This window comes from Copadichromis virginalis, linkage group LG7, assembly GCF_057382275.1.
Source record: "Copadichromis virginalis isolate Kocher_CV1m ecotype Utaka linkage group LG7, C_Virginalis_male_GT1.1, whole genome shotgun sequence".
Lineage (NCBI taxonomy): Eukaryota > Metazoa > Chordata > Actinopteri > Cichliformes > Cichlidae > Copadichromis > Copadichromis virginalis.
This window is the reverse complement of record NC_140624.1, coordinates 54,756,293-54,779,764: the sequence shown is the minus strand read 5'-3', so window position 1 is coordinate 54,779,764 and position 23,472 is coordinate 54,756,293. Positions and strand designations below refer to the sequence as shown.

Here is a 23,472-nt window from a genome sequence, read left to right as displayed (position 1 = left end):
TTCTCATTACAGACACAGCAGTGGAGAAGAAATGCATTCACACAAATGGTGTTATGTATTCAAAACACGTTAAGAAATGAACCTGCTATAATCTATGTTACACATAAGAAAACATACCAGGATTACTTTTTATATAAAAGGGTTGTTGTGGGGGAAGAACAGTCAACCAAAAGTGTGTTGAAGCAGCATATGGTGCTGTCTAATTGCATTTTAGGGACACATGCACGTTTTTTAAACAGCGTGGCTTCGTAGTACCAATATGACTGCAGTTCTGGATCGTAGCTCATTGATCATAGCTCATCAAAACCACGACATCTAGTTTGGGCATCCTCGTGAATTCAGACACTCAACAAATGAACTTGACTTACCGTTAGTCAATTATTTTGCGATAAGATGGCTAAACTATTTGCCACTTCAGCCTTGCTCGAGTCACACCGGACGAGTTAGGAGTAATAGAGCTAGATCGGGGTGTAAATTAGATGCCTACCTACCAAGTTTAATGGCAATCGACCTGCTAGTTTTCACCTAACCCTAGTCACAGACTGGAAACCAGGTAAAGAAAACCTACTGATTGCATGATTAAGGCAGAAGCTCGGCTGGTGATAAAACTGGTAGAAATAAACAGTTTATGTATCAAGAAATCAGCTGATTTATTAGTGCTGTTCCCAAGTCATCCAAAAAAATCAGTTGTCGCAAATTTAATTTAGATGAAAGCAGTGTGCTTTAAAAAGACTCAAGGTTTTTCCCCCACACATAAATGCTGGGCAATGGATATTTAGGCATATTTCAATGTCCAGCACAAGCATTCTTGAATGTGAGGTTTTTTGTTGTTGCTCAAAAAGTAGGGGTAAGGAAAAAGTTTCACCTTGAGAAACTACAGACAAAATGTGTGTAGGCCTTGACTCCAACACTGACACTGACAATGTGAGCTTTGCAGGAAGTATAGCACATCACACAACATATGGACGAAAAGTACTGGGCCACACTTTTAATTTTTGAATTTGGGTGTTTTCAGTCTCATTGCCTCAGATGCATACTGCCCAGCGCCATTTGTGAAATAAGGGATCACGCTGAAGTGCTCAGTGAATTTGAGTGTGGCACTGTAACAGGAAGCCATCATTGCAACAAGTCTATTCATGAACTTTCTTCCCCCCGATATTCCACGATCAGGTGTAAAGTGGTATTATAAGCACTGAGGTGCACAGTCCGTAAATGTCTCCTGCAGTCTGTTGACTCAGTAACTGAAGAGCTCCAAACCTTCTTTGGTATTAACACCAAAGAAACTCTTGGCATTGGTTTGCATGTATGACCACTTCCTGGATGTAATGTATGTCCCATGAAGTAGATTTACATAAAAAAGGACAATTTATTCTATTGCTAGTAATATTTGATACAAGATTAGACTGCAATAGTGAGGATAAGTAAGGACACGGGTCTTGTGAAAATTGCCTTTGTGAATCAATGTCCTCTTAGTAGTGCCGGAAAAAAAAATCAACTCATGCCAAATTCCTAAAGTCATTTGACAAAAACAGAAGACACGTCGTGTGGGAGTTCCTGGCAAGATACACTGGAAATACAGTGTCAAGTGCCTTTGTGTCAAACCAATTAACACTTTGCTTGAGTTAGAGAAAAAAAGGGTTAATAGTGGTGCCGATGAGGGAGAGGGAGGGGGCGAAATAAAGGAGCTGTCACAGAGCAAAAAGGAGGTGTGAGAGAAAAGCGTCCGGACCGGTTTTGTCTGGTTAAAGACGAGCCGTATATGAAGGCCGCGGATTATGACTGAGTGAGGAATGCTCGTCTTTGTTGAAACCTTTGCCCATGATGTCATCAGTACTTTCCCTGGCACCACCTGTGGCAGGATCCACAGGAGGAGGCCAGTTTAAAGCAAAAGCAATCACGCTGTTGTAATGCGCCCCAAGTAGTCACCTGAGTCCGCTTTTGTTTTTACATTTTTATAATCGCATTTCGACAGAAGGCAGACTTCACTGTGTGCAAGGCCACGAAGATTAGCTGAGTGGTGAACCGTGTAAACCCTCCGACAAATGTGGGTGTTTGTCTGAGCCGCGTTATAGGAATGTGTGTGGGTGTCAGGGTCTGTGTGTCTGTTGTATATACTTTGCGATTTGAGAGAAAAACGGGGAAAAAAATGGCAGAGAGTGTGAAGTTGATTAAAAATAGAGGCATGGAGAAGAGCACGCAAACATGAGACAGAGCGTCGAGAGAACTCCAGCAGACAGAAAAGGAGAGCACGCTGGAAAAAGTGAGAGGGAATTAAAGTGGGACTCGTGGCAGAGCCCACAGTGCTGATGTTAGCTGTCTGATCCACTCAGAGACAGTTGGCAGCAGCCTGTCTACCAGCCGCAAATGTACAGTAATTCAAAGCATGCGACGTGACGCCGTTCCCTGCTAGCTGGAGCTGCAGTCACCCACCCACTCATGCACACACACACACACACACACTGAAGCAGTACACCCTGTAAAAGTAACAAATGCACTGAGTGCTCCATTCCACGTGATGCAATTATTCACAGTTCCATAGCAAATTTTGGCTGAAGCTAATCTCATAACTAAAAGGCATGGCGCCTTTTGCAAAAAAAAGAGAAGAAAAACCCAGATCTTCCAAACAACTGCGAGGAATTCATCTGGCTTCCTATCAACCAAAGTTTAGCACAGTTCAATAAACTTAATATGTGATAATCGCTGTGCACTACATTTAGCAATGTCCAAATCAGTCTTTGACAACAACTTAACTGAAGCTTCTGTTTGAGGCTGTTTGAGATGAGAGAAACATTTTGTACCAAGTTGAAGCTCAAAGTTCAAAAAAATGTTCTTTAAAGTATAGATGGAGCTGGCATATTAGCAGCAAATAAACACATGTGAGATTAAGAGCCTGCGGAGGGTGAAAAGAGTTGGTAAAAGGAAAATAAGATTCCAACTTTTGTAGGTTAGTTCTCATGAGCTTCACATGACTTGCATTTAGCCCCCCCCCCCCCCCCCCCGCTCCTCTCTTCATTCCCTTCTTTCTCCCTCTGTGCTGAACGCTCACCCCCCTCCTCCCATCCCCTTTCCTCTGTCACTCCCCCCCTCCCCTCGCCCTCCCCTTCCCCTTCCCTAGCCCCTTCTCAGCGCAGCACATAGACTTCCTGTGTGTCCTGGCCTGAATGGTATGTGCATGGAGTGGGTGTCTGGGAGGCCTTTCATCCAGCATGGAAAGAAAAGAGAAGTGGAGAGAGGGGCTGAAAAAAAAAAAAAAGAAAGTGCGAGAAGAGAGTCATCTTTAATGACTTTGAGTCAGAGCAGTTGTCCAGAGACACAGAGTGGGTGGGGCATGGTATAGAAGGGGTGAGAGGGCTATGGCTGTGCCAGGGATTTGTGTGCGCGTGTGTGTGTGTGTGTGTGTGTGTGTGTAGTGTCTGGAGGGGAAGAGAGGCCTGCTGGGAAGGCCTGCAGCCTGCCTGTTTGCCTTCCTGGGACAGATGACATCCGGCCGGGAGATCGCTTGCATGGCTGAGTGACGATACTCAACTAGAATAGATAAAAATTAACTTAGAATTCGAGCTCTGCTGTGGGAAAGTATAAAGTAATGCAGATCAAGCAGGATTTGCAAGGACAAAGTGACACTTGTGCTTCACAGAGTCTTGCAGTTACTGCAGCCTCTTGGGTGAATGTTCCACTGCTGGTGTTGGCAGACAGGGTGTAGCTGCCTGCTGACTGCCAGGCCTGAGCAGACCTTACCTACACTGTGAAGGGGCACATACAAGTGAGGCTGCCTCATGTCATGGAAACAAGCTACAGTTGTCTCTGTGTGCACATGCGCACACAGAGAATGTTGAGGCATGTCTAGACAAGATAACCTTTAATAGGAAGACAGCATACAGTGCCATCTGCTGATTGGACTGAGGTTTGATTGTTGCCATTGTTGGCATTGATTTAATTCATATAGATGGATCATTTTTTGGTTTTTTAATTTAACAGTGATATGTAATATTATAAAGAACCTAAAATATCAGAGAATGTCAATTATCTGATAATCCAGCTGTTGGCAATAATGGGGAGGAAGAACTTCTTTTTAATAAGAACAGACTTCCTGAAAGGAAGAGAGTTCATTCATCAATGGCAGTAGACAAATTTTAGTTCTAGTCCAGCGTTCCTTTATTTATTTATGTTATTGTTTATTGCAATTATGTAGATGCAGAACTAAAAGTAATGCATCACACTGAGCTCAGCTCTCAGCTTTCCCGTGTTTCATCCTACCTGGTGCTTGGCGGAGGCGTTAGAGCTTCCTGCAGCACAGTGAGCTGCGCATTGCTGCAAATTAATTTGCCACTAACTACTTTTTTATAAAGTGAAAGTTAGTGGGCTTATAACAGGGTATTCAATCATCAAACAGCCATTATTTGAACCAAGTAGTTATTAGAACAAACCTGTGTTTTAGAGTAAGGGGAAAATCATTAGCACCAAGATGCTTTTCATAAAACACAGTAAATCCTTTACATAACTAGGCTTCTATATTAAACAGCAGTGTTTAATGTTTAATATTAATGTTCACAGCAGAGGTATATAGGTTTTAAATGAATTCAGACTTTAATTTCAGTGTTATGGGAGCATGAGTTCTCATTCATTTACCATTTTCAGTATTAGAGCTATAAACTAGCATCAGTAGTCTCAACTCAGTATACTCAAGTGTTACTCATGGTTGTCTGCTGAAGCTCTCAATTTCAACACTTTATATTTATGTAACCGTTACAGTGCAGTACTGAGTGAAAATGATTTACTGGAATTACCCCTGAATTTCCATCTTGTGCTATTATACGGTCAAGGTTTATCCATCTGTTCATTTATTTCATAGTGATTAGCAAATGCTACCAAGCTATGAAGCTAAGCAAAGTTAGCGGCTATTTGTTCAGTAGTACTGCAGCAAAGTTTTTTCTTGCTGCTCTTGTTGTTGTGCATGTGAGGATCCAGACGTTAGGATGTAGCATGCAGCATTGCTGTGTCTATCAATAAGCTTGTTTACAAATGCCTCATACTTTTTTCTATGTTGACTATAAAATCCTTCAAAACAAGTTTAATTGTGAAAGAAAGCGAATTTCTCCTTCTCTGTAAGCTCTTCCTGTCATCGTCCTCAGGTTATTTGTTGTTTTGGCGGTTTTGAATTCTTTGCGAATTGCTTTATTGTTATGCCTGAAGTTTTGATTTTGTTGGATTTCTTGGTTCCTTTTTGGATTTCTTTTTTTTCAGGTGATCGCAAGCTTTATTTCCAGTGACACCTTTGAAGCTTTCATTTCTGTTTTTAACTTGTGATTATTCTAGTGATGAGTTTCAGTTTTGCTTATTTGAGTACAGTGAACTCAGAAACCAGTTTGACATGCCTGGAGTTCTGTGACATGACAAATAATTGTGCTGCAAGCAGCCATCAGGAGATGGTTATACTCAACACTGGTCATAAAGGGATGGCCTTGGCCAACAGAAATACTCGGCTAGGCTGTGATACATAGTTGGTGCTAAAGAGCCAAAGACTGCTGTTACAAGGTGGACTGGATCCATGCTTTCATATTATAGATGCCAAATTCTGACCAGGCAAAGTCTCCAATCATCTGTTGTCCAATAGCCTCAGCTTCCTGATGGTGCCCGGTGTGGTTTTCTGCTTCTGTAGCCAATCTGCTTCAAGATTTGATGTGCTATGTATTTAGAGATGCTCTTCTGCATAAATCGGTTTTAACAAGTGGTGATTTGAATTTCTATTTAACCCAAATCACAAATCTGCCTGGTCAGTCTGTGGCATCACCAGGGGATCTTTTACCCAGTGAACTGCCGCTCGCTGCATATTTCCTCTTTTTCAGAGCATTCTGTAAACTGTAGAGAGGTTTATGTGGAAGTAGATCAGCGTCTTCTGAAATACCCAGAGGAGTAGTAGCAGAAGTAGAGTTGCTGCTACATGATTGGCTGATTAGGTACCTAATAAATTGGCCAGATTTAGGGCAGTTTAGCTAATCTGAAAGGAAACTGATTGTATCCTAGAGCAACAACAAATAATACCGTTTCACTGCATATTTATTTCAACACAATACAGTATATACAGTTTGAAAATTTTTGCAAAACTTTGAAAAAAAAATGGGAAAAAGGACAAAGAATTGGCCCATAGGAACATCACCAGTGACTGTTCTCAACATTAACATTCATATAGCACTTAACTCAACTGTTTAGCACAGAAAATGCATTGAAATGTTTCCAACTAAACATACAGAAAATGCAATAAATTATATACAGAACCTTCTGAATAGATACTGAACATACCCAGCTGTTCGATACAATAAATAGATTTGTAGGATGCTCGAATTTTTAAAGGCAGCAGCAGAAGTAAAAAAACAACCGAAAGAAAAAACAGTAAAATGAGAAAGTTTTGATTGAAACTGTCACCACGTTTCATGAACTCAGATCATTTTACTTAAGTTAGCATCTGTTGTTTTTCTCCCAAAGTGTCGATCTTAAGATAGTAGGCAGTAAAAAAAAACCCAAACACTTTACATCACACTCTGAACAAACTGAGATGGTAGCACTACTATAGGCTGGATTCTCCAAGGACACGTTATACAGCTTTTTAAAGTATACACATAACTCTCTTTCACACTGTCGCACATGTACACTCTGAGTCATTGAGTTTATGGAAAGGACACTGATGGGCACAAAGCGCATCCTCAATCTCTAGCTAGCTTATCGCCACTGCACGTCTTAGCATCGGAGCTAGCAGGTTTGAATGCTTCAGTATTCTCTGGAAACACCTCTGCAGTGTATATAAGATGTATGCGCATGGCATCAAACAATACAGCTTGCATATAACAAATTGCAACTAACAAATTAGTTCCTTTGATATGATGTATTATAATAATAATAATAATAATAATAACAATAATAAAACATTCTGGACAGATTTTTCCTATGACACCAAACCCACACAAAGAGGCACAATTAGTTAGAAAACTCATTTTTGTGATGCACAACACGGGTAACTGTAAAGCTTCTCAGTTTTGTTGTGACTCCTGTATGCATGTGTATACGTGTGCATATGTAGGGCGAGAGGGAAGCTGGCTTGAAGTAGTAAAAGAAGATGGAAAAATTTGGCATTTGAACATTTTCACTAAAGAAAAATCTCCAAAGTTCAAGGTATGTGAGACACTGAGTGGACAATCTGGGAAAAGGGGAACATTTGGCAAAGCAACACCTTCTTGTCCAAATCTTGAGCCAAAAAAAGTCTGACAAGTTTCCTCCTTCTGCCAAAAAGAAAAAAAGAAAAAAAGAAATTCTGTTAATTTCCAGAAACAAAATCCAAATGTCCAAAGTCATTTTTAATTCAAGCAGTGTCCACAAAATCTTTGCGAGGTGGCATAAATCAGAGAGTTGTCACTGTTTGTTAGAGAGCTGCATAGCATCGTGTGGTTCCTTCCCTGACTAGAAAGCTCACTGAAAACTAGGGAGAGCAGAGTAATGCTGATTCCACATGGAGACAAAATGACTTAATAAAGTATCTTCCACTCTGATGTAGAAAAATGGATACTGCCCATTGGCAGGTGCTCGGTGGTTTTCTGTGCTGCCAGAAAATACTGGCTATATCCCGTCTTTGTGGGTCAACCTTTCAATCAAGACTCACAGTCCTTTTCTTTGAATACAATTTGGTTGCTCAGTAGACCATCAGCTTTCACCCATCCACTGCAGCATTCTCAAGATGCTCAGCTTGGAGAAATGGCCTTTTTCAGGCTGTTTGTATTACTGCTAGACTTTCTGATATTTCCATAATAATAATGTGTAGGGTGGAGCAGCAGTACCAGAGCGACTGACTGTTTTCTTTATAAAAAGGCTCATCTCTGGCTGTATTTCTCATCAATTCAAGCACACATATTTTTGCATGCCCTCCTTCCCTTTATGCATTCTTCTCAATGTGATGTTTTTCTCCCAGTACTTGCCCTATAGAAGGCTGTAGATGGCTGGAATGGTGTGTATTTCTTGAGATCTAAAAAGACCCGAGCTAAGATACATCTGTAAATACGGTAAAGAAAAAAAAAAAAATCATAAAAATTGAAAGCTAATAGAAATGATTTGCCACACAGCAGCTTGCAGAGGATGCAGGGCAGATCCAGCCTTTCATCAGAAGTCATTTTCAAGGAGTCAGCTCAGGGAATGATGATGTATCAGTGGGGTATGTGTTAGATTATTTTTTTTGCTCTTTGGTGAGCAACTGCAGAAAAATGTTTAGCAACGCAGGCCAACGGTGCAGCTCTGCTGGAGATCCCCTGCACCAAACTCTGAATAGGTAAGATTGTTCTTCCAGATGATTCCTGCACTCCCATATGTGAGCATGCTAAAAGTTGGCCCCGTTCGTGTGGCAATGGAAAGTATCTCCTGATGGCAAACAGAAGAAGCAAGTATGGGAATAATGCAGCTGCTGTAGAAAAACAGCACTGCACGGACCAATTTCTTTTCCTGTTCATACATCAGTTTCTACTGCTGTTAGTCCTCATTCAGCAGATATGCAGGTAATAGATGTCAACAGCATTACAAAGACATGAAAAATACATTACGATCTGCCTTTAGTCAGCACCATGCTGACTAAAGGCAGATCGTAATGTTATTTTGCTTTTCACACTTTTTATAAACTGGGAATGGGGGAATCTGAATGGGAAAACTGAAAAGACAGGAACGGACACTTTACACTCTTCAGAAGATACATCCAAGAGTAAAATATAGATATATAAATATATATCTTTACTGTACTGTGAGCTGTGTTTTTAAATGCTATGTTTAGATCCTGACTAAACGTAAGAGGTCTGACTCAGCATGCGACTACTAAGAGGGCGTCTGTCAATAAATTTCCTGCAGTCATGACTGCATTCCAAACTTTGGTCAGCAACTTTTTAGCTAATAGTGGAGAATCAGTCCAACTTATTCTGTGCTGTTCTTTGATGCAGACAGATAGAAAAACAAGGTTTGGATATGTTTGCTAACTGTGTACAGGTTTGCATTATTTTCAGTGAGCAGTCGTGGGTAACTGAAAACATATTCCCAGCAGTTATTGAATGAACTGCATGTCTTTGTGCTATTTCCACGATGGCACGAATCAATAAGAAATACATTTTTTAGTATGAAGCCAGCATGAGCACTTCAATCTGCATCTTTTTCTGCCAGCTTGACCACAAAGTTGGGAGGCTAAATAGAAGAACTGTTCCACATGTTGAGAAATTCACTAGATTGCACACTAGTTTGTCTGTGGAAGGATACAGCCAACGTGGATCAATAGCAGACCATGACAACTGGATGGTTGTCAACTTTGCCCCCTCCCAGCAGGGGGCTTTCGGCTCAAATCACTTCCCAAACACCCTATACATATTTGGAAGGATATATGCATAGTAGTAGGCATTTTCTCTTGGTGCCAAAGTGGATAAGTAAAATCACCACACAGTAGGAAAGCTGACTGTGAGCGTACAGTATTCTCAACACGTTTTCGTGTGTTTTTGCAATATTTGACTAGGCGCATGCTAGCTAAAACTAGCTGCACAAGCTGAAATGATCTCAATTTAGTTTCGGGACCTGACCTGACCTGACCTCCATAGGCCTGTGGGTTCAGTGTCCTCCTTAGTCATCCTGGTTACCACAAATGCGTTTTTCATTACCAAATTGGATGAATTAGTTGAGCAGTTGAAGTATAATTGTGGAATTCAGCTGAGGGGACACAGCGACTTTACTAGGTAAGCCTGGACTCCCAGAACCTAATGTTGATGCTGGCTACAGCTAGCAATAAACTTAGCCTTTAGCTTAAAGATACATGGTGAAGCGATGGCATATAGTCCTGCATGTAATCTAATGTTTTTATAATCAAATTTTACAGGTAGGTACTTGAGATTTAGAGGTACCTTTGGGCACACGCTGTTACTCCTATGCAAGCCTTGCTATTTCTCTCCATTTTCAGCTGTAATGCTAAGCTAAGCAACTACCGGCTGTAGTGTCAAATTTTCAACATTCTTGGCAAACTATGTGCGATGGCTGAATTTCTCAAAATGCCAAAGTATGCATCAAAGTAAGAAAGAAAGCAGTGCTCTTTCAACATGCTGCTTTTTAAAATGTTTAAACCATGTCAAACTTTGTGGAGTGCCGTGGAGCACAGGGTCTTACTGAGCAGACGAACTCTGCTGAAAGTCTTCATTAAGAATTTAAATCCATCAAGAGTTTTAGGCATTTAAAAATATTTGAGCCTTTCAAGGGGGGTTACTAATTTAGGCAAATTTGATGGGTTAGAACCAAGAGACTGTCAGATATTTCTCTTCAGATGGAGTTCAAACAGCTGCATGATGCAACACCAACATGGCAATGATCTGCTGTCCAAACTCAAATAGTGCATATGTATATATTTTACACCTTTCTGAAACTCTGCTTAATCTCTTATCTGAGTTTTTGAACATGGACTGATTTCTACCACTGTGCAGCATGTGGGCTGTCTGGCCTTTCAGAATTCAATTCATTAAGCACATGAAAAGAGAGTGCCAACGCAGAGTTCAACACAAAGTCACTTTATTAAGTTGAGGGGGCAGCTGGAGCAACCGAATGTGGGAGCTTCCTGATCAGGATATCTTTTTTTTTATCTTCTTTTTCAAGTGGATGCTGCCTCTGCTTGGGAAGATCAGACAGGAGTAGAGGGAGTAAGAGATGGCAAAGTGTCTCTGAATAACCATTTCCTGGTATTTGATCATCTCCATGCTCCAGAAATCTTTTTTGTTTTCGTTTTACACACTTCTGTCCCCACTGTCTGCCTGCTATGAGGTCACTCACAGTAAAACGTAATTTTCCTCCTTTGACAGTGGACTCTGTCTGTTGAGCTGAAAAAAGTGTGTAAAATGACTCTCAAAGGCATTTAAAAAGTAATTTCTCATAAATCTCCATCTCCTTAGCATGTGGACTCCAGGTCCTTTTATATACTGATCACTGTGGAATAAGATGTTCTGACAAAATAAAGAGCCAATATTCATTTTTTCTTTGTGTTTTTAAAAAGCTTCAGCAGAAATATGTGCAGAAAAGAAAAAAAAAGCATGAGGTGTCAGTGACATAAAGAAAATATGGCATTACACTAAACATTTTGACAGCCCAGATGACTGTTTGAGGGCAAGTACCGGCACATCCAATCCTGGGAGGTCACGGCACCAACCTGATTGGCAGCTTCCTTAAAACACACTTTGTCTTCTTTTCACAGGCTTCTGTAATCCTTCAACACAGGGTATCAAATTGGTCTTCAGAAGTATCAGAAGTTGACATTTCTCAATGAAAGATGAATGTGTGTGTGTTTGTGTGTCAATTTGATATGCCTTTCCAAAGTTTCTTGGTGCCTCCTAATAACACATCTCTTGGTCATTTCCTGATTTCCTTCTGCCTCTATGGTTCATTTGGTTTAACAGAGGTGTTCCTTTAGTAACAGTCAATAATTAAGTTGCCCTGCTGGCCTCTGTGCATCTCCTCCACCTCACTGTAGGTTAGCTACTACACCTGAACATAAATGTTCATGCAGTAAAGGTTCATCATTTTCATCTGATGTACAGCCACTCTACGCCAGTTTTGTGAATTCAGAGTCCCGTTCCTCTTTGCTGCAGCTCAGAGAGACCGCCTTAGGGGAATGAACCTTGCTGATTTCTTCCAGGGCACTGGCCAGAGAGTCCAGGTCCCCAGAATCCGGGTGCTGGGCTTCCCATAGAGTCAGAATCACTGATGACGGGCTCTCCTGACATGCAAAGTAGCACAAGTTCCTGCAGAACAGGAAAAATCGAACATTATAATATTGACGATGGATAACAACCAAGTGAAGTAGTAATGAGGCGATCACTTTGCAGTTATTATGCCAAAGATGCCAATGCAAATCACTGAGGTAATTTTGCTTGTTCTAAGTACATATTTTTTTAAAAAGGCACGATGAACAAAAGATGAGACTAAAAAGAGGAGTCAAAGCTGCAGGAGCTGGGATATCCTGAACTTTGTGCCTGAAATTGGTACAGGGATTTGTGAATATTCAGTCTAATCTTTCAATAGACCCTTCTTGCCTTCGAAATGGCAAATTCCTTTAAGCTTGTGTTATTTACAATTGAACATATCAAACATATCAAGTGTTCAAACTGTGCATTTTACCATCCATTGATCCATCCATCCAATTCAGGGGCTGGCACATCTGAAAAGGCACCATCAGTGCTAAAAGGTATGTACAGCTTTTAGAGGAAAATATGCTCCCGTCTAGGTTACAACCTTTTCAGAAAAGGTCGTGCATACTGCATCTATACATCACAACTTTGTAGCCTGCTTGCATTTCAGACCTTTCACCAACTGAAAATATTTGGATTTGATAACTATTATAAATCCTCTATCAGACAAGAACAGATATTTAGATAGATATTTACAGACTGTTAAAAGAAGAGGGGATGCTACAAAGTGGTAAACATGGCCCTGTCCACACTTTTTTGTCAAAGTGAGTCAAAATGAGTCAATATTTGTCTTAAAATGGCACATTTCATATGTTTTCTATGTTCCATTTTTAATAACACGGGCTTAAGAGAATCATTGCATTCTGTTTTGATTCACATGGGTTTGTACGATCCTTTAGGGGTCGCTACAGCAGATCATCTGCCTCCATCTCATCCTATTTCTAGCATCCTCTTTTGCCACACAAACCCTCTGCGTGTCTCCTTCAACAACTCCATGAATCTTCCTCTTCAAGTCCAGCCTGGCAGCTCCATATTTACCATCCTTGGATAAATATAACTCTTATTTTTTAAACAATGGTAACAATCAATAAAAAAATAATACAACACACCAGTAGAACAATAAAATTAAGCCACACTTTGTTGTGTGGTTCATGAGAAAACAGGTTTTAAATTCAATCTCCACTTATTTTCTTCCTCTGATGTTGTTACAGCACCTCTCCAAGAGAGTGCAGTGTTTCATTACAATGGGATTTCATTTGTTGCCTTCTCCCTGTCTTTGCCAATCTACTTCCCACCTCTGTATGCTGATGTTCCCACACACTCAGAGAAATAATTACAAAAATCAGCTTAACTAGGTAGAGACATTCCCATTAGATGCTTCCTGGTGTGTTTGGCTGGGTAGAAAAAGCTCAGAAATCCTTTTCCCCATTTCTCAGTCACAGGTGTTTGTTTTCAGACTCAGCTGAAGCGAAATTCCATAATCACACAGTTTCCCGTCATAGCTTCTTAGTGAACTTTTTCCCTCTCATGTGTTTCCAACTGGCAAGATGGAGAGTGTACTCACTGTCAGTACTCTCTTCCTCAAGTACTTGATGGAGCTGGGTGCACAGATCTAAAGTCTTCGTGGCTATAAGCACTTGATTATTGACGTCTCCTTTGAAGCACAAATAGAGATCACCCCATCAACAAACAACTGAAATCCTGCACAGCCTACGCAAATAACTGACCTGGCACAACCTCTCGAGAGGCTGGAGGACGGAGCACATGCAGAGATGCTGCTAATGAGAAGTGCTAACATGAACACATTTTCTTGCCAGAGGCTGGCCTGTCAGCAGTCAGAGACCTTTCTTCAGATTTCTACAAAACACTGCATCTCTTCTCTACAGTATTCTGGCTGTGCCTAACATTTCTCCCTTTCTCTGCATGTGTTTTACGATCTATAATGAAACTGGCGGTGTGGCATGTTATTGAAGGCTGGAGAAGATAATTTCTGACGTGGTGTCTAAATTTCAGATTTAAACAAAAGTCTTCACAGTGGGAACAGTGTTTACATTATGGAACATTTTCCATTTTCTTCCTCGGACCTAAAGAAAACATACCTGCTCTTTTATTTGACTCAGCAGTATGTAAATGGCAGCTGAGGCACGAGAATGAAATGCAGCATTCAGAGTGTTAAAACTCAGACCTGTCTATGTGGAGCTTTTGAGCCAGGAGCTGCCAGTCCTTCCCGTTGGCATTTGCGGTGTCAAAGGTGGTGCTGATCCGCTGACGGATGGACAGGGGGATTTTAAAGGCCCTTGACCCTGTCTGAGAGGTGATGGTACAGTCCGACTGCGTGAAAAAGGGAACCACTCCCTTTTCATTCTAGTAGCAAGACAAAAAGTAAGAGATGTCAGGGTGATTTGATGCAAAAAGTTTCTCCTCCTCAACGTGAAGACAAGGACAAGGACTTTGCAATCTATAGATGAAAAGCTCCCTGAGAGGCTCATTAAGCAAGGTCTTAAATCAAATCAAGAGTTATTCAGCGCAGTAAAAGAACCTATTAACAGGCCGCATGACTGCCCACACACCACGCCTTCTCTGAGTGCTACTCACCTCCACTACAGACGTGTAGACCTGTAGTATCTGCTCCTTGCCCGTGACCTGTCGGATGCTGATCTTGCAGGAGAGCTGAGACGAGGAGTGGCTGTATCGCTCCAAAGTGAAGGCACACTGCAGGGGATGCTGGTTACTGGCCCACACCTGAGAAAAGGAGAACTCCTGCGGAGCAAGGAGAGACGGGAGGGCGGACAGGATGAACATAATGATGAAAGGATTAGGCTGGTGGAGACAACACACTCATTAAATCCCCACTAAAGACATTTGTTATTTGAATCCTGCTTTGCCACCCGCTTTGCTGTTTACATGATTAATTAAGACTGAACGAGCGGCCTCTTTAGCCAATCGATGATGTTGCCTAATCAAGAAGTCTACCCATCAGAAGGAGCACTGGTGGGTGTTAGAGCCCTCAGGATGTAAATACATTCTGCTAACCACGTGTAAAGGCTACAATCATTAGTGCAAAAACTTAACTACTGCTTGAGAAAAAAATGGTTAAGTTACAAATGCACGAGCATTCTTAATAAAGCAACTAAATACCAAACTTACCTGAAAGTCCAGAGATGGTCAACATAACGACACTACTGACATCAAACACTTCATTAACTTATTTTTAATTTTCCACATTTTAATACTCCTAATACAAAACCCATACATGTAACTGCAACCTGTTGGATCAGGAGCTGTGCTGTGCTGATGGTATTAGGGCAGCTCGCACTACATTTCCTCCAAATAACTGAAAAAACTAAAAGTAACAGAGCTATGCAGTCTAAAAGGTCCATTTCACCTTCAATTACTAACTACTGTGTAACCCAGACAGTGGTGCAGTAAGAACAGGTCAAAAACACTGTTCTACAGATGAATCATCCTCTCTTCAGATCCATCAGACAGCGGGACAAACTCTTATAAAAGCCTCCTTTAGACAAGAGTAGTGTCTGAATGAAAGCCTGTCGTCGTCTTCCCTGCAGCACCCTCTCACAGCGGCTCTTCCCTGAGAAATCCTAGTTAGTATACTTGGGGCATTATAACAGGCTAATTCTGCTAATAGGATGTCACTGGTGGGATAAACATCACGGGGGAGAGCAGAACATGCAGCATGGAGACCCCAAGGAAGATAAGCATGATATGAGAGTGGGTGTGTGTGTGTGTATATGCCTTGCCTGGAAGTCATAATTAAGTTCGTAAGGGTGTGTGTGTGGGCGAGATAGCCAGCCATAGTGATCCCCTGCTGTGCCCTTGCTGCTGTCCTCTGGCTTTGATGTGACCAAATAAAAAAACAGGGAAGCTGATGAAGGTGCACAGCTTCCTTCATTGTGCATGACCGTGACAAACACTGAACATGCACACGCAGTTAACACATGTCCTGCTTTTGACTCGAAACGATAGAAAACAGGAAGTGCCTACCTGGCAGGTGGTGAAAGGCTTGATGCTCCAGAGCAACTGTGGGACATCCTGGATGGATACCTGGAGGCTGAAAGTGTTCGCCTTAAACAGCATCATTTTAGGCTCCTCCAGCAGCCGCCCGCCCCTGCTGCGCTCGCCCACTGCCACCTCCTGATAAGGAAAGGTGTGACATGTTTTTTTTCCAGTGGTGGGGTACGGGTTAGCAAAGTACAGGGAAAAAAGGTTGTTAAGTGTCAGTGTGTCAGGAAAAAGACATAAAGACAAAAGAGCACAGATTTGAAAACATGCACCAATGAATCAGAGCCAAAAGTTCAAGTTGAAAAAGGGAAGAATGAAAGAAACTGAGAACAGCTCAAACAATTAGTTGATTGAAATTAATCATCAGCTACATCAGCCTTAGTCTTTGTCTTTAACACTGAATTAAGTCACTGTGGATTTTGAACTGTTGGTTGGAGAAAATGAACAATTTAAAGAAATTTGTGAATATTTTCTGACAATTATTGACCAAACAGCAATGGTCTGATGAAAGTAATACCCAGCATTAACAGTCAGATTTGAACTAGAACTTTTAAGCTATTTCCCTAAAACCAGTCTGAAAAATGTGACCAAACATTATATTTATTTTTCAAATGGAAAAAAAAATGGAAGAAAAACTCTGTTTTTTCCCCCCCTGCCAGACGGGCTTGCACTCTTTTAGAGCAACTGTGACCATGAATGTAAAAACATCATTTTTATGCTTTCAAAATGTGCCCAGACTGAGTGGGTACTAAAAATACTAAAAGCTCCCTCAAAGCAGAGAGAAAATTCACAATAACAATATTAATATGCAGAGTGACAGGAACTTACTGTGCTCCACAAAAAAAAGAGAAAGACTGCATAGGTTCCCCATTTATTTAGGTGTGGATAGGTAAGTTAACAAATGAATGTCGAGGGAAATAACAGTGGGAATGTCTAGTGCATAGCCCTGAGACGCAATGACAGCCGCTGACATAACAAATGCTTTTCTAAGCTTTCAAAGCAACTGCCTTTAGCTGATGTTTGTTACAGCTGCTCTCTCTTCAATCTTCTTTCTCCAGGTAAAATGCCCAAAAGGGTTTCAATCTGGTGAGGTCTGAGTTGTCACTGATAAAAGCTTTGGTTTCACAGCCAGTGTGTTCGGTGGCCACAGTCTTGTGAGACTGGGAGAGCTCCTTTGTACGCAGCCAAACAAAATTTATCTTCAGATTTCCTCCTGCTGCTGCCGTCATCTGCTGCATCATCGATAAAGGCAAATGAGCCGCTTCCAGAGGCAGCCATGCTCTGACATGATCCGTGTTATATTGATGCAGTGAAATAGTTTGTCTTTCTCCATACTTTGGCTTTCCATCACTTTAGAAACAGTTAATTATTGATTGATTGATTGATTTTTGCAAGAGGCTCCTTGATGCTGCTTTCACAGTCTCCTCTGAGCAGATTGTGATGATGATGATTGTGCCACTGACCACTGTGTCGAGGTTTTCGTCCGCAATCGCTGTTTTTGTGGGCAACCTGTTTATTAAGTCCACCACAGCTTTCCTTTCCGTTTTTGTCTTAAGACCTTTCCACAATTGATCTATTGCATCTGCTGTACTCCTCAACATTTTTTTTGTTTTCTCTTGTTATAGTGTATTTTTTTAAAAGTCATGGAGCATTTTCTGGGTGCTCACATTGATGTATGCCTCCCAGCATTCTTAACAGATAAAAAGACAGAGTAAAATGAAGGGTACACAGCTGCTGCCACCTTTTACGTGTTAACGATGCATGTAGTTGGAAACATCCGGGGCAGCGACTCACAGCTGACTTTTGCACATATGAACAGAGAGACATTAGAATGGCTAATTGTATAAAATTACTAAAATATTCAGGAGCTTTCAGAGCCAGTCTCTGGAAATTTATTCGCCTAAAGCAGCAAAAGCATCAAATTTCACTCTGTTGTTGAAGGGCTCTGTATGCGTGCACGTGCTGGCGTGTGCTCGACTTGCATGTTTGTGTTTACATCTTCTGTATCTTGGATTTGCAGGGAAGGGTGGGAAAAAGAGCACAATGCAAACGACACAGGCTGCCTTGAACCTGATCGATTCCTGCTTCAAGCTCACAGGGGAAATTATTTGTCGTATGGAGCACAAACAAAGGCAAAAAAAAGAACAAATGAACAAATAACCAAGTCTGACTGATGGAGAGGTGGAGTAAATTGGCTCTTGGCACCTACATCCAATTTCTCTTTGTTCACTTGGAATTCTGCCTCTGGGGTGGAGCCAAAAAATTCAAGCAGGCCGAGCGGCTAAGGGACAGCTCTCAGCACAACTTCAGAATAATTTAATTAAAACAGCAAAGAAACAATCATTGAAAAAGTCGTGTTTTAAACTGCAGCATCTTTTAACAAAGAGGTACATTTGTACTTTTGAGTCTGGCTTTCGCTGCGAGGAGAAAGGCAAACTTTTCATCACTCAAGAGCACACCAGTGAACTTGTGCACCATCTCAGACTGTGTCTGATTCTAAGACTCGTCACATGGAATGCAATACTGAAACACATTTAATTAACAGAGAGCAAATTAAATTACTTAAAGAAAGGGCAACCTTGAAGCATCTGTTGTCTTTGTAATTAAAAGTCCCTCTTTGTCTCTTCAGGCATCTCCCAGCGGCTATGTTACAGAACATATCTTCAGTGGAGCACAAAAAAACTCTTCCAGACAGCAAATCTTCTAGACAAAACCACCAGCAACTTTCCAACTTTAAAAATGGCACCTTCTTTTAACTTACAATTAAAATACATTTAATCTCCAGACCTGATCCTGCACCATTAGAAGATTTGAATTTCATCAAAGGGGGAAGATTTTTATTAGTGGGACACCAGAAGGCTAGGCTCATTAACTCTTTTTTTTTATGAAGGGTACTATGCTGTCATGTGTGATCATGCTATAAAGATTCAGGCATTTTATTTGTTTAAAAGGCAGTGAGAGTTAGAGGTTTTTTAAAAATCATCTTTTGGGCTTTTTCTGTTATTACATAGTACATTGAAGAGGAAGCAATAAAGAGAGAGGGAGCCACCGAGGGCTAACAGGTCAAAGTGGAACCCAGGCTACTGCATTAGCTTTGCAGCATATTTTACATCTTACATAATCTATTCAGACTTCATTATACATCATAATTCTAAGGAAATAATATTGGTCACCAGGCTAGCAGCATAACTCTGTGAATGTAGGTGTAGAGGTGAATTCTCTGCTCTTGAACTGTAGTACTACCACTAACTTTACAAGGGAAATACTTTGAATTTGTTACTTTAGTTATAACTCTGCAGGTCACCTTTAATCTGGTCAAAATTTTTGATTCTCCAACGCTCTGTTTAGCTAAATATTAGCATATTGCAATGATGACATCAGCCTTAAGCTAAATCACAGCCGCAGTGATGTTCAGCAGCCTTTATATGACTTCATGTGTACCACTGAGACAAGTTTGGCCATTTCAAACAAAACAGAGTTTGTCCTTCCTTTGTGTTTTCTTTTTTTTGTGTGCTTCTCTTGATGTTGCATGAAGGGAAAATCATGAATCTATTTTGTTTTTGTGAAGTTAAGCAGTCTTTTTACCATTTGAATGCAGTTCAATGAGTATGTCAATGAATAAGTGAATACGTCACAGGTCAAAGCGACTTCAGTACGTACAACAGGAGGAAAATGAGTCAACCTTCAAAGGCACTTTCGCTTTTTTTTTCTTTTTTTTTTAGCAATAAGTGAAGGCATCACTGTTCATTTTTGATGTGGTTTAGGCTGCCTTCAGATCAGTAACACATTCAGCCCTTTACTAGGTGGAACTGTCACTTTCAGTTCAGAACAAAACTAGCCTGCACCTGCACAGGAGCTTAATAACTCAGCAGCAGGCTGTTTACATCAGACTTATTAGATTGTTTCTGTCACTTTCACAGTCTTTAAATAGACAAAGAAGACAAAAATGGAGCATACTGTGTGTCTTTGTGGAGCATCCAATGGCGCTCTCAGCCAATAGTTAGTGGTGCTCCACTGATAAAATCAACTGAGTAATCAAGTGGCAAATGTAAGTATGTGAGTATGCTAGTACGAGTTGAGGTTTATTGATAAAATTATTAATGTAGGAAACACCTACATTCATATAATGACCAGGTATATTCCTGATCTTCATCATTTCTCTCTTCCCTCTTACCTGAAATGCATGGGGTGTGTCGTCCACACAGTAAACCCTGAGGGTGAAGCCCAGAGAGTTGCTGGCATCCGGACTACCAAACACAGCCAGCCTCAGACGCTTGCCTGCCTCCTGATTCAGCGGCTCCCCCACCAGAGCGTAGCGACCTGGATGCTCCAACAGCACATGGCACTTCTGGGCCTCCAGCAGACAGTAACAGGAGGTGCTCTCCTCGTTTACAGACATCACTTCCTTTGGTGGTAGGGACATAAAAGGAGACTAATTTAGGTCCAGGATTAAATGTAATATGCTTTTTCTTACTTTGGTTATATTATGCATATATGCACACATGATCCGCTGCATTGGTGAATACTCACATTAAACACGGCCAGAGTTTCAAACACTGATATTTGCATATCTTCAAGTAAGCCCTGTGAGCCAAATGCTCTGGCTACAGAATGTTTGAACACTCCAAGTCAGACAGGTTTTTTTTGACTCTTGGCTCCGTATGATGTCAATGAGAGCAGATAGCTCTGGCTGTGAGTAGAAGCCTCACCCACCTGCTGCTCAAACCCTCTGTTTGCAAGGGGCAGTCAGTCGGAAAAAAGCTTGCTTAAAGGAAAAGTGGAGGGAGCTAAAACAGCTTGTTTCAGACAGAGGATTAACTGAGGGGCTGCAACGAGGCACAGTATAAGTTAAATAAGTTTATTTTAAGCTGTCAGTCATGCACAGGAACTCTAGTAGAGTCCAAGGATAAAAATATGGAGGTGTTAAGTATAATGACTTCAGTGGCTTAGTAATTAATCATAAGAACACTGTAATATTGGAATTCTGTCATACTCGTGATTTTTGATGCATCCTGAGTGATACTGTTGTTGAAAACGGGTTTCAGGAGGTTGAAAAAATTCTAATGTGTCTGTCCAGTACAGTCTGCTTTTTATTTTTTCTCTCTGTTGGCAGGCACCTGCCTTCAGCGACGCATCTTTCGATAGCTTCATTTTGAACAATGTGTCTGCTGACAAATTAAATCTATATAAATGTCACAAGGCCTGAAAGGACCCGGCTGGTAGCGCGTCACAGACCCCCAAGGTCAAGCAAAGGTCTTAGTGGCTCCAGGGCATAGTGCTCTTAAATTACTCTCAGCTTTTCAGTAATGCATTTCACTTGTTAATATGAAGACACCACTTGACTCTGCATCACTGTGCTCAGCTGTGCTGCAATCATGCATGCTATATGTTCTTTAGTAGTGCTGACTGTAATGCACATAACTGCATTAAAAACCTGCTTTAAGTTTACAAACTAAAAGCTTAACCACATCCAGCCTGTATTGGCATGATTAAGGCAATAGTTTGTAAGCTGACTGCTTGGACATTATCTCATTGGCCACCATTTCCTGTAGAAAATAAAGACAAATAAAGACTTTGAATGGTCATGCAGTTAACCAACAATTCACGGGAGCCACTGATCAGCGTTTTTGCATTGCTGTTAGGCATTTTATTAAGACACTTTGCAGACAGTAACTTGGAATCTCTCCCTCGTACATAGACTTAAACAGGACCAGGAGCTGTGCAAAGCTGAATGACGGCCAAATGAATAATGACACATCTCACTAAACAGATGGGGATATAGTAACACTGACAAAACGGATTAGTGGGGCGCAGTTGTATCCAACGGCCAATTGCTACTCATCTTGTGCTCAATTCTCCCTAAAACACCTTTGGAACATAACTGTGACCCACAGGTTCCCTCTGCATATGGCCTGGCTGAGGCATATAAAGCAATGTAGGGTAATTTAGTGTCCCATAGCTTCCTAAACCTGCCCCATTAGCGCTGGAGCAGACATGAAGGATCTCCATGACATAGCTCATCCCCGCCAGGCAGCCAGGGAAAAATGATAGAGTCAAAATCTAGTGTACCAAAGTGCAGACTTTAATGGGAATGGCACTGAGAGGCAGACACAGTGAAATAGAAGCGGAGGTGGAAGAAGGAAAGAGAGAAAGAAAGAGTGGAAGAGGAACCTCCATCTCCCATTATATCACTAATTCCAGAGATTAGATTTTGAGTAAGCATCCTGTCTGAGATAAAGGCCTCATTATTTCTCAGTGACAGAGATGGTCCACAGCTTTACATTCAAAGAATCTCTCTGCCGTTCTGCCAGAGTCTACCTCCCCCTTTCTGTCTGTTGAGTCCTTACTCTTGTTTTCTCTCCTCTCTGCTGGCATATAGCTCCCACCAGTGATGGGTCTTTTGATAGCTTCCTTTTGAGAAATGCGTGTGCTGACAAATTACATCTGTGTAAATGTCACGCAGAGTGAAAGGACCCGGCTGGTAGAGAGTGACAGACCCCCAAGGTCAAGCAAACTCGGTGGCTCCGGGGTCGCTCTGCCTCAGTGAGGTTCTTAGAGGTCTTTGATGAGGTTAGTTAAACATTAAAAAGATCTTAGATATGATCTCAGATGTGTGTACTCTGCCAAGAAAACACAAGAAAATGAATAGAGGGTGTTTGGAGTGGAGGTGGATGTCTGAGTGTTCTTCTGTGGGTTTGTGAAGTAGCTCTATAGGGTGGAGTGGAAGGGCTTTTCAGAGGGGTTATTACACTGAAAGACCTAAATAAATGGGAAAAAAAATCCAAAAAGTAGCTATCACAAGAATAACACATTTAGAGCAGCAACGTCTTAAATCTTTTAAAAAGCACCTTTGCTGGTTTTTATCTGGTTTTGACCTCATGTTGAGGTATCTGTCTTACATCCAAAAGAAATGTCAGACCAAATGCAAATGACGCATGAGGTAGAGCTTGAAAGGCTAAATTTTATGCAGAATGACAAATCTAAGCTGGCAACCCTGAAATCAGCTCCTTGCCTGCATGACTACAGTTCAGGAAGAACATTTTCATCAAAGTAGGTCGAAGCAGTTTATCTGATCCTATTGATATTCTGGGCACTAGCGGGAGATGTGTGCTTGTATTTGTTAGCGTTCTGCACTTGTGCCACAGGAGGAAATTCAAACATGTTAACTACAGGTGAAGGGTAACAGAATTTGCTCACCTCCCACTTGTTGTCTTGGATGTGTCTCTTTAGGCGGATGGTCCAATTATCAGCAGCAACTTCTGCACAATGGGCTATGGTCATGGCTATTGGATAGGAGAGGTCAAGGCCTGGTGGGCCGTATGTCACTGCAGGGCTCAAAAAGATCTCTGACCCATCGTCGGACGCAGTACTGTAGAGGTAGAGAAACATATGATTAGAAAACATTTATGGTAAACTTCATGTTTGATCTGTGATCGTGTTAATGAAGCTGGATGGGTTCGTTACAAGTTTTTTTAACAAAAACATGAATCACTGCTTCAACAAGCTTTCAGAGTGTGACCCTTGCCTATGAACAAAGTAAACTCAAATCCTTGGACACTCATAATGAATCAATTGCTGACTAGATGACACACATACACACAGATAGAAGGAGATTAAAGCACCAAGACTAATGGACAGTGAGGCTGGGGAGGACAGGCTTTAGCACAGTGCGTGTAAGCTTTGTGGGTCGATGGAGCTTATGAAGCCTGCTCAGGCCAGTCCA

General features: G+C 41.3%; 1 protein-coding gene across 1 annotated transcript in view; it reads right to left on the bottom strand.

The window, feature by feature from the left end:
• Positions 1-10,844: 10,844 nt before the first annotated feature.
• LOC146706169 (netrin receptor UNC5D-like) overlaps positions 10,845-23,472 on the bottom strand; it is a 171,027-nt gene continuing 158,399 nt past the window's right edge. The window contains exons 13-18 of the mRNA XM_085464233.1: positions 22,947-23,118; positions 19,924-20,154; positions 15,732-15,881; positions 14,325-14,489; positions 13,915-14,093; positions 10,845-11,783 (exon numbers count right to left, since the gene is read on the bottom strand). Of these exons, the coding sequence (XP_085320359.1) occupies positions 11,585-11,783; positions 13,915-14,093; positions 14,325-14,489; positions 15,732-15,881; positions 19,924-20,154; positions 22,947-23,118 (1,096 nt within the window). The 3' untranslated portion in view covers positions 10,845-11,584. The remainder of the gene's footprint in view (positions 11,784-13,914; positions 14,094-14,324; positions 14,490-15,731; positions 15,882-19,923; positions 20,155-22,946; positions 23,119-23,472) is intronic.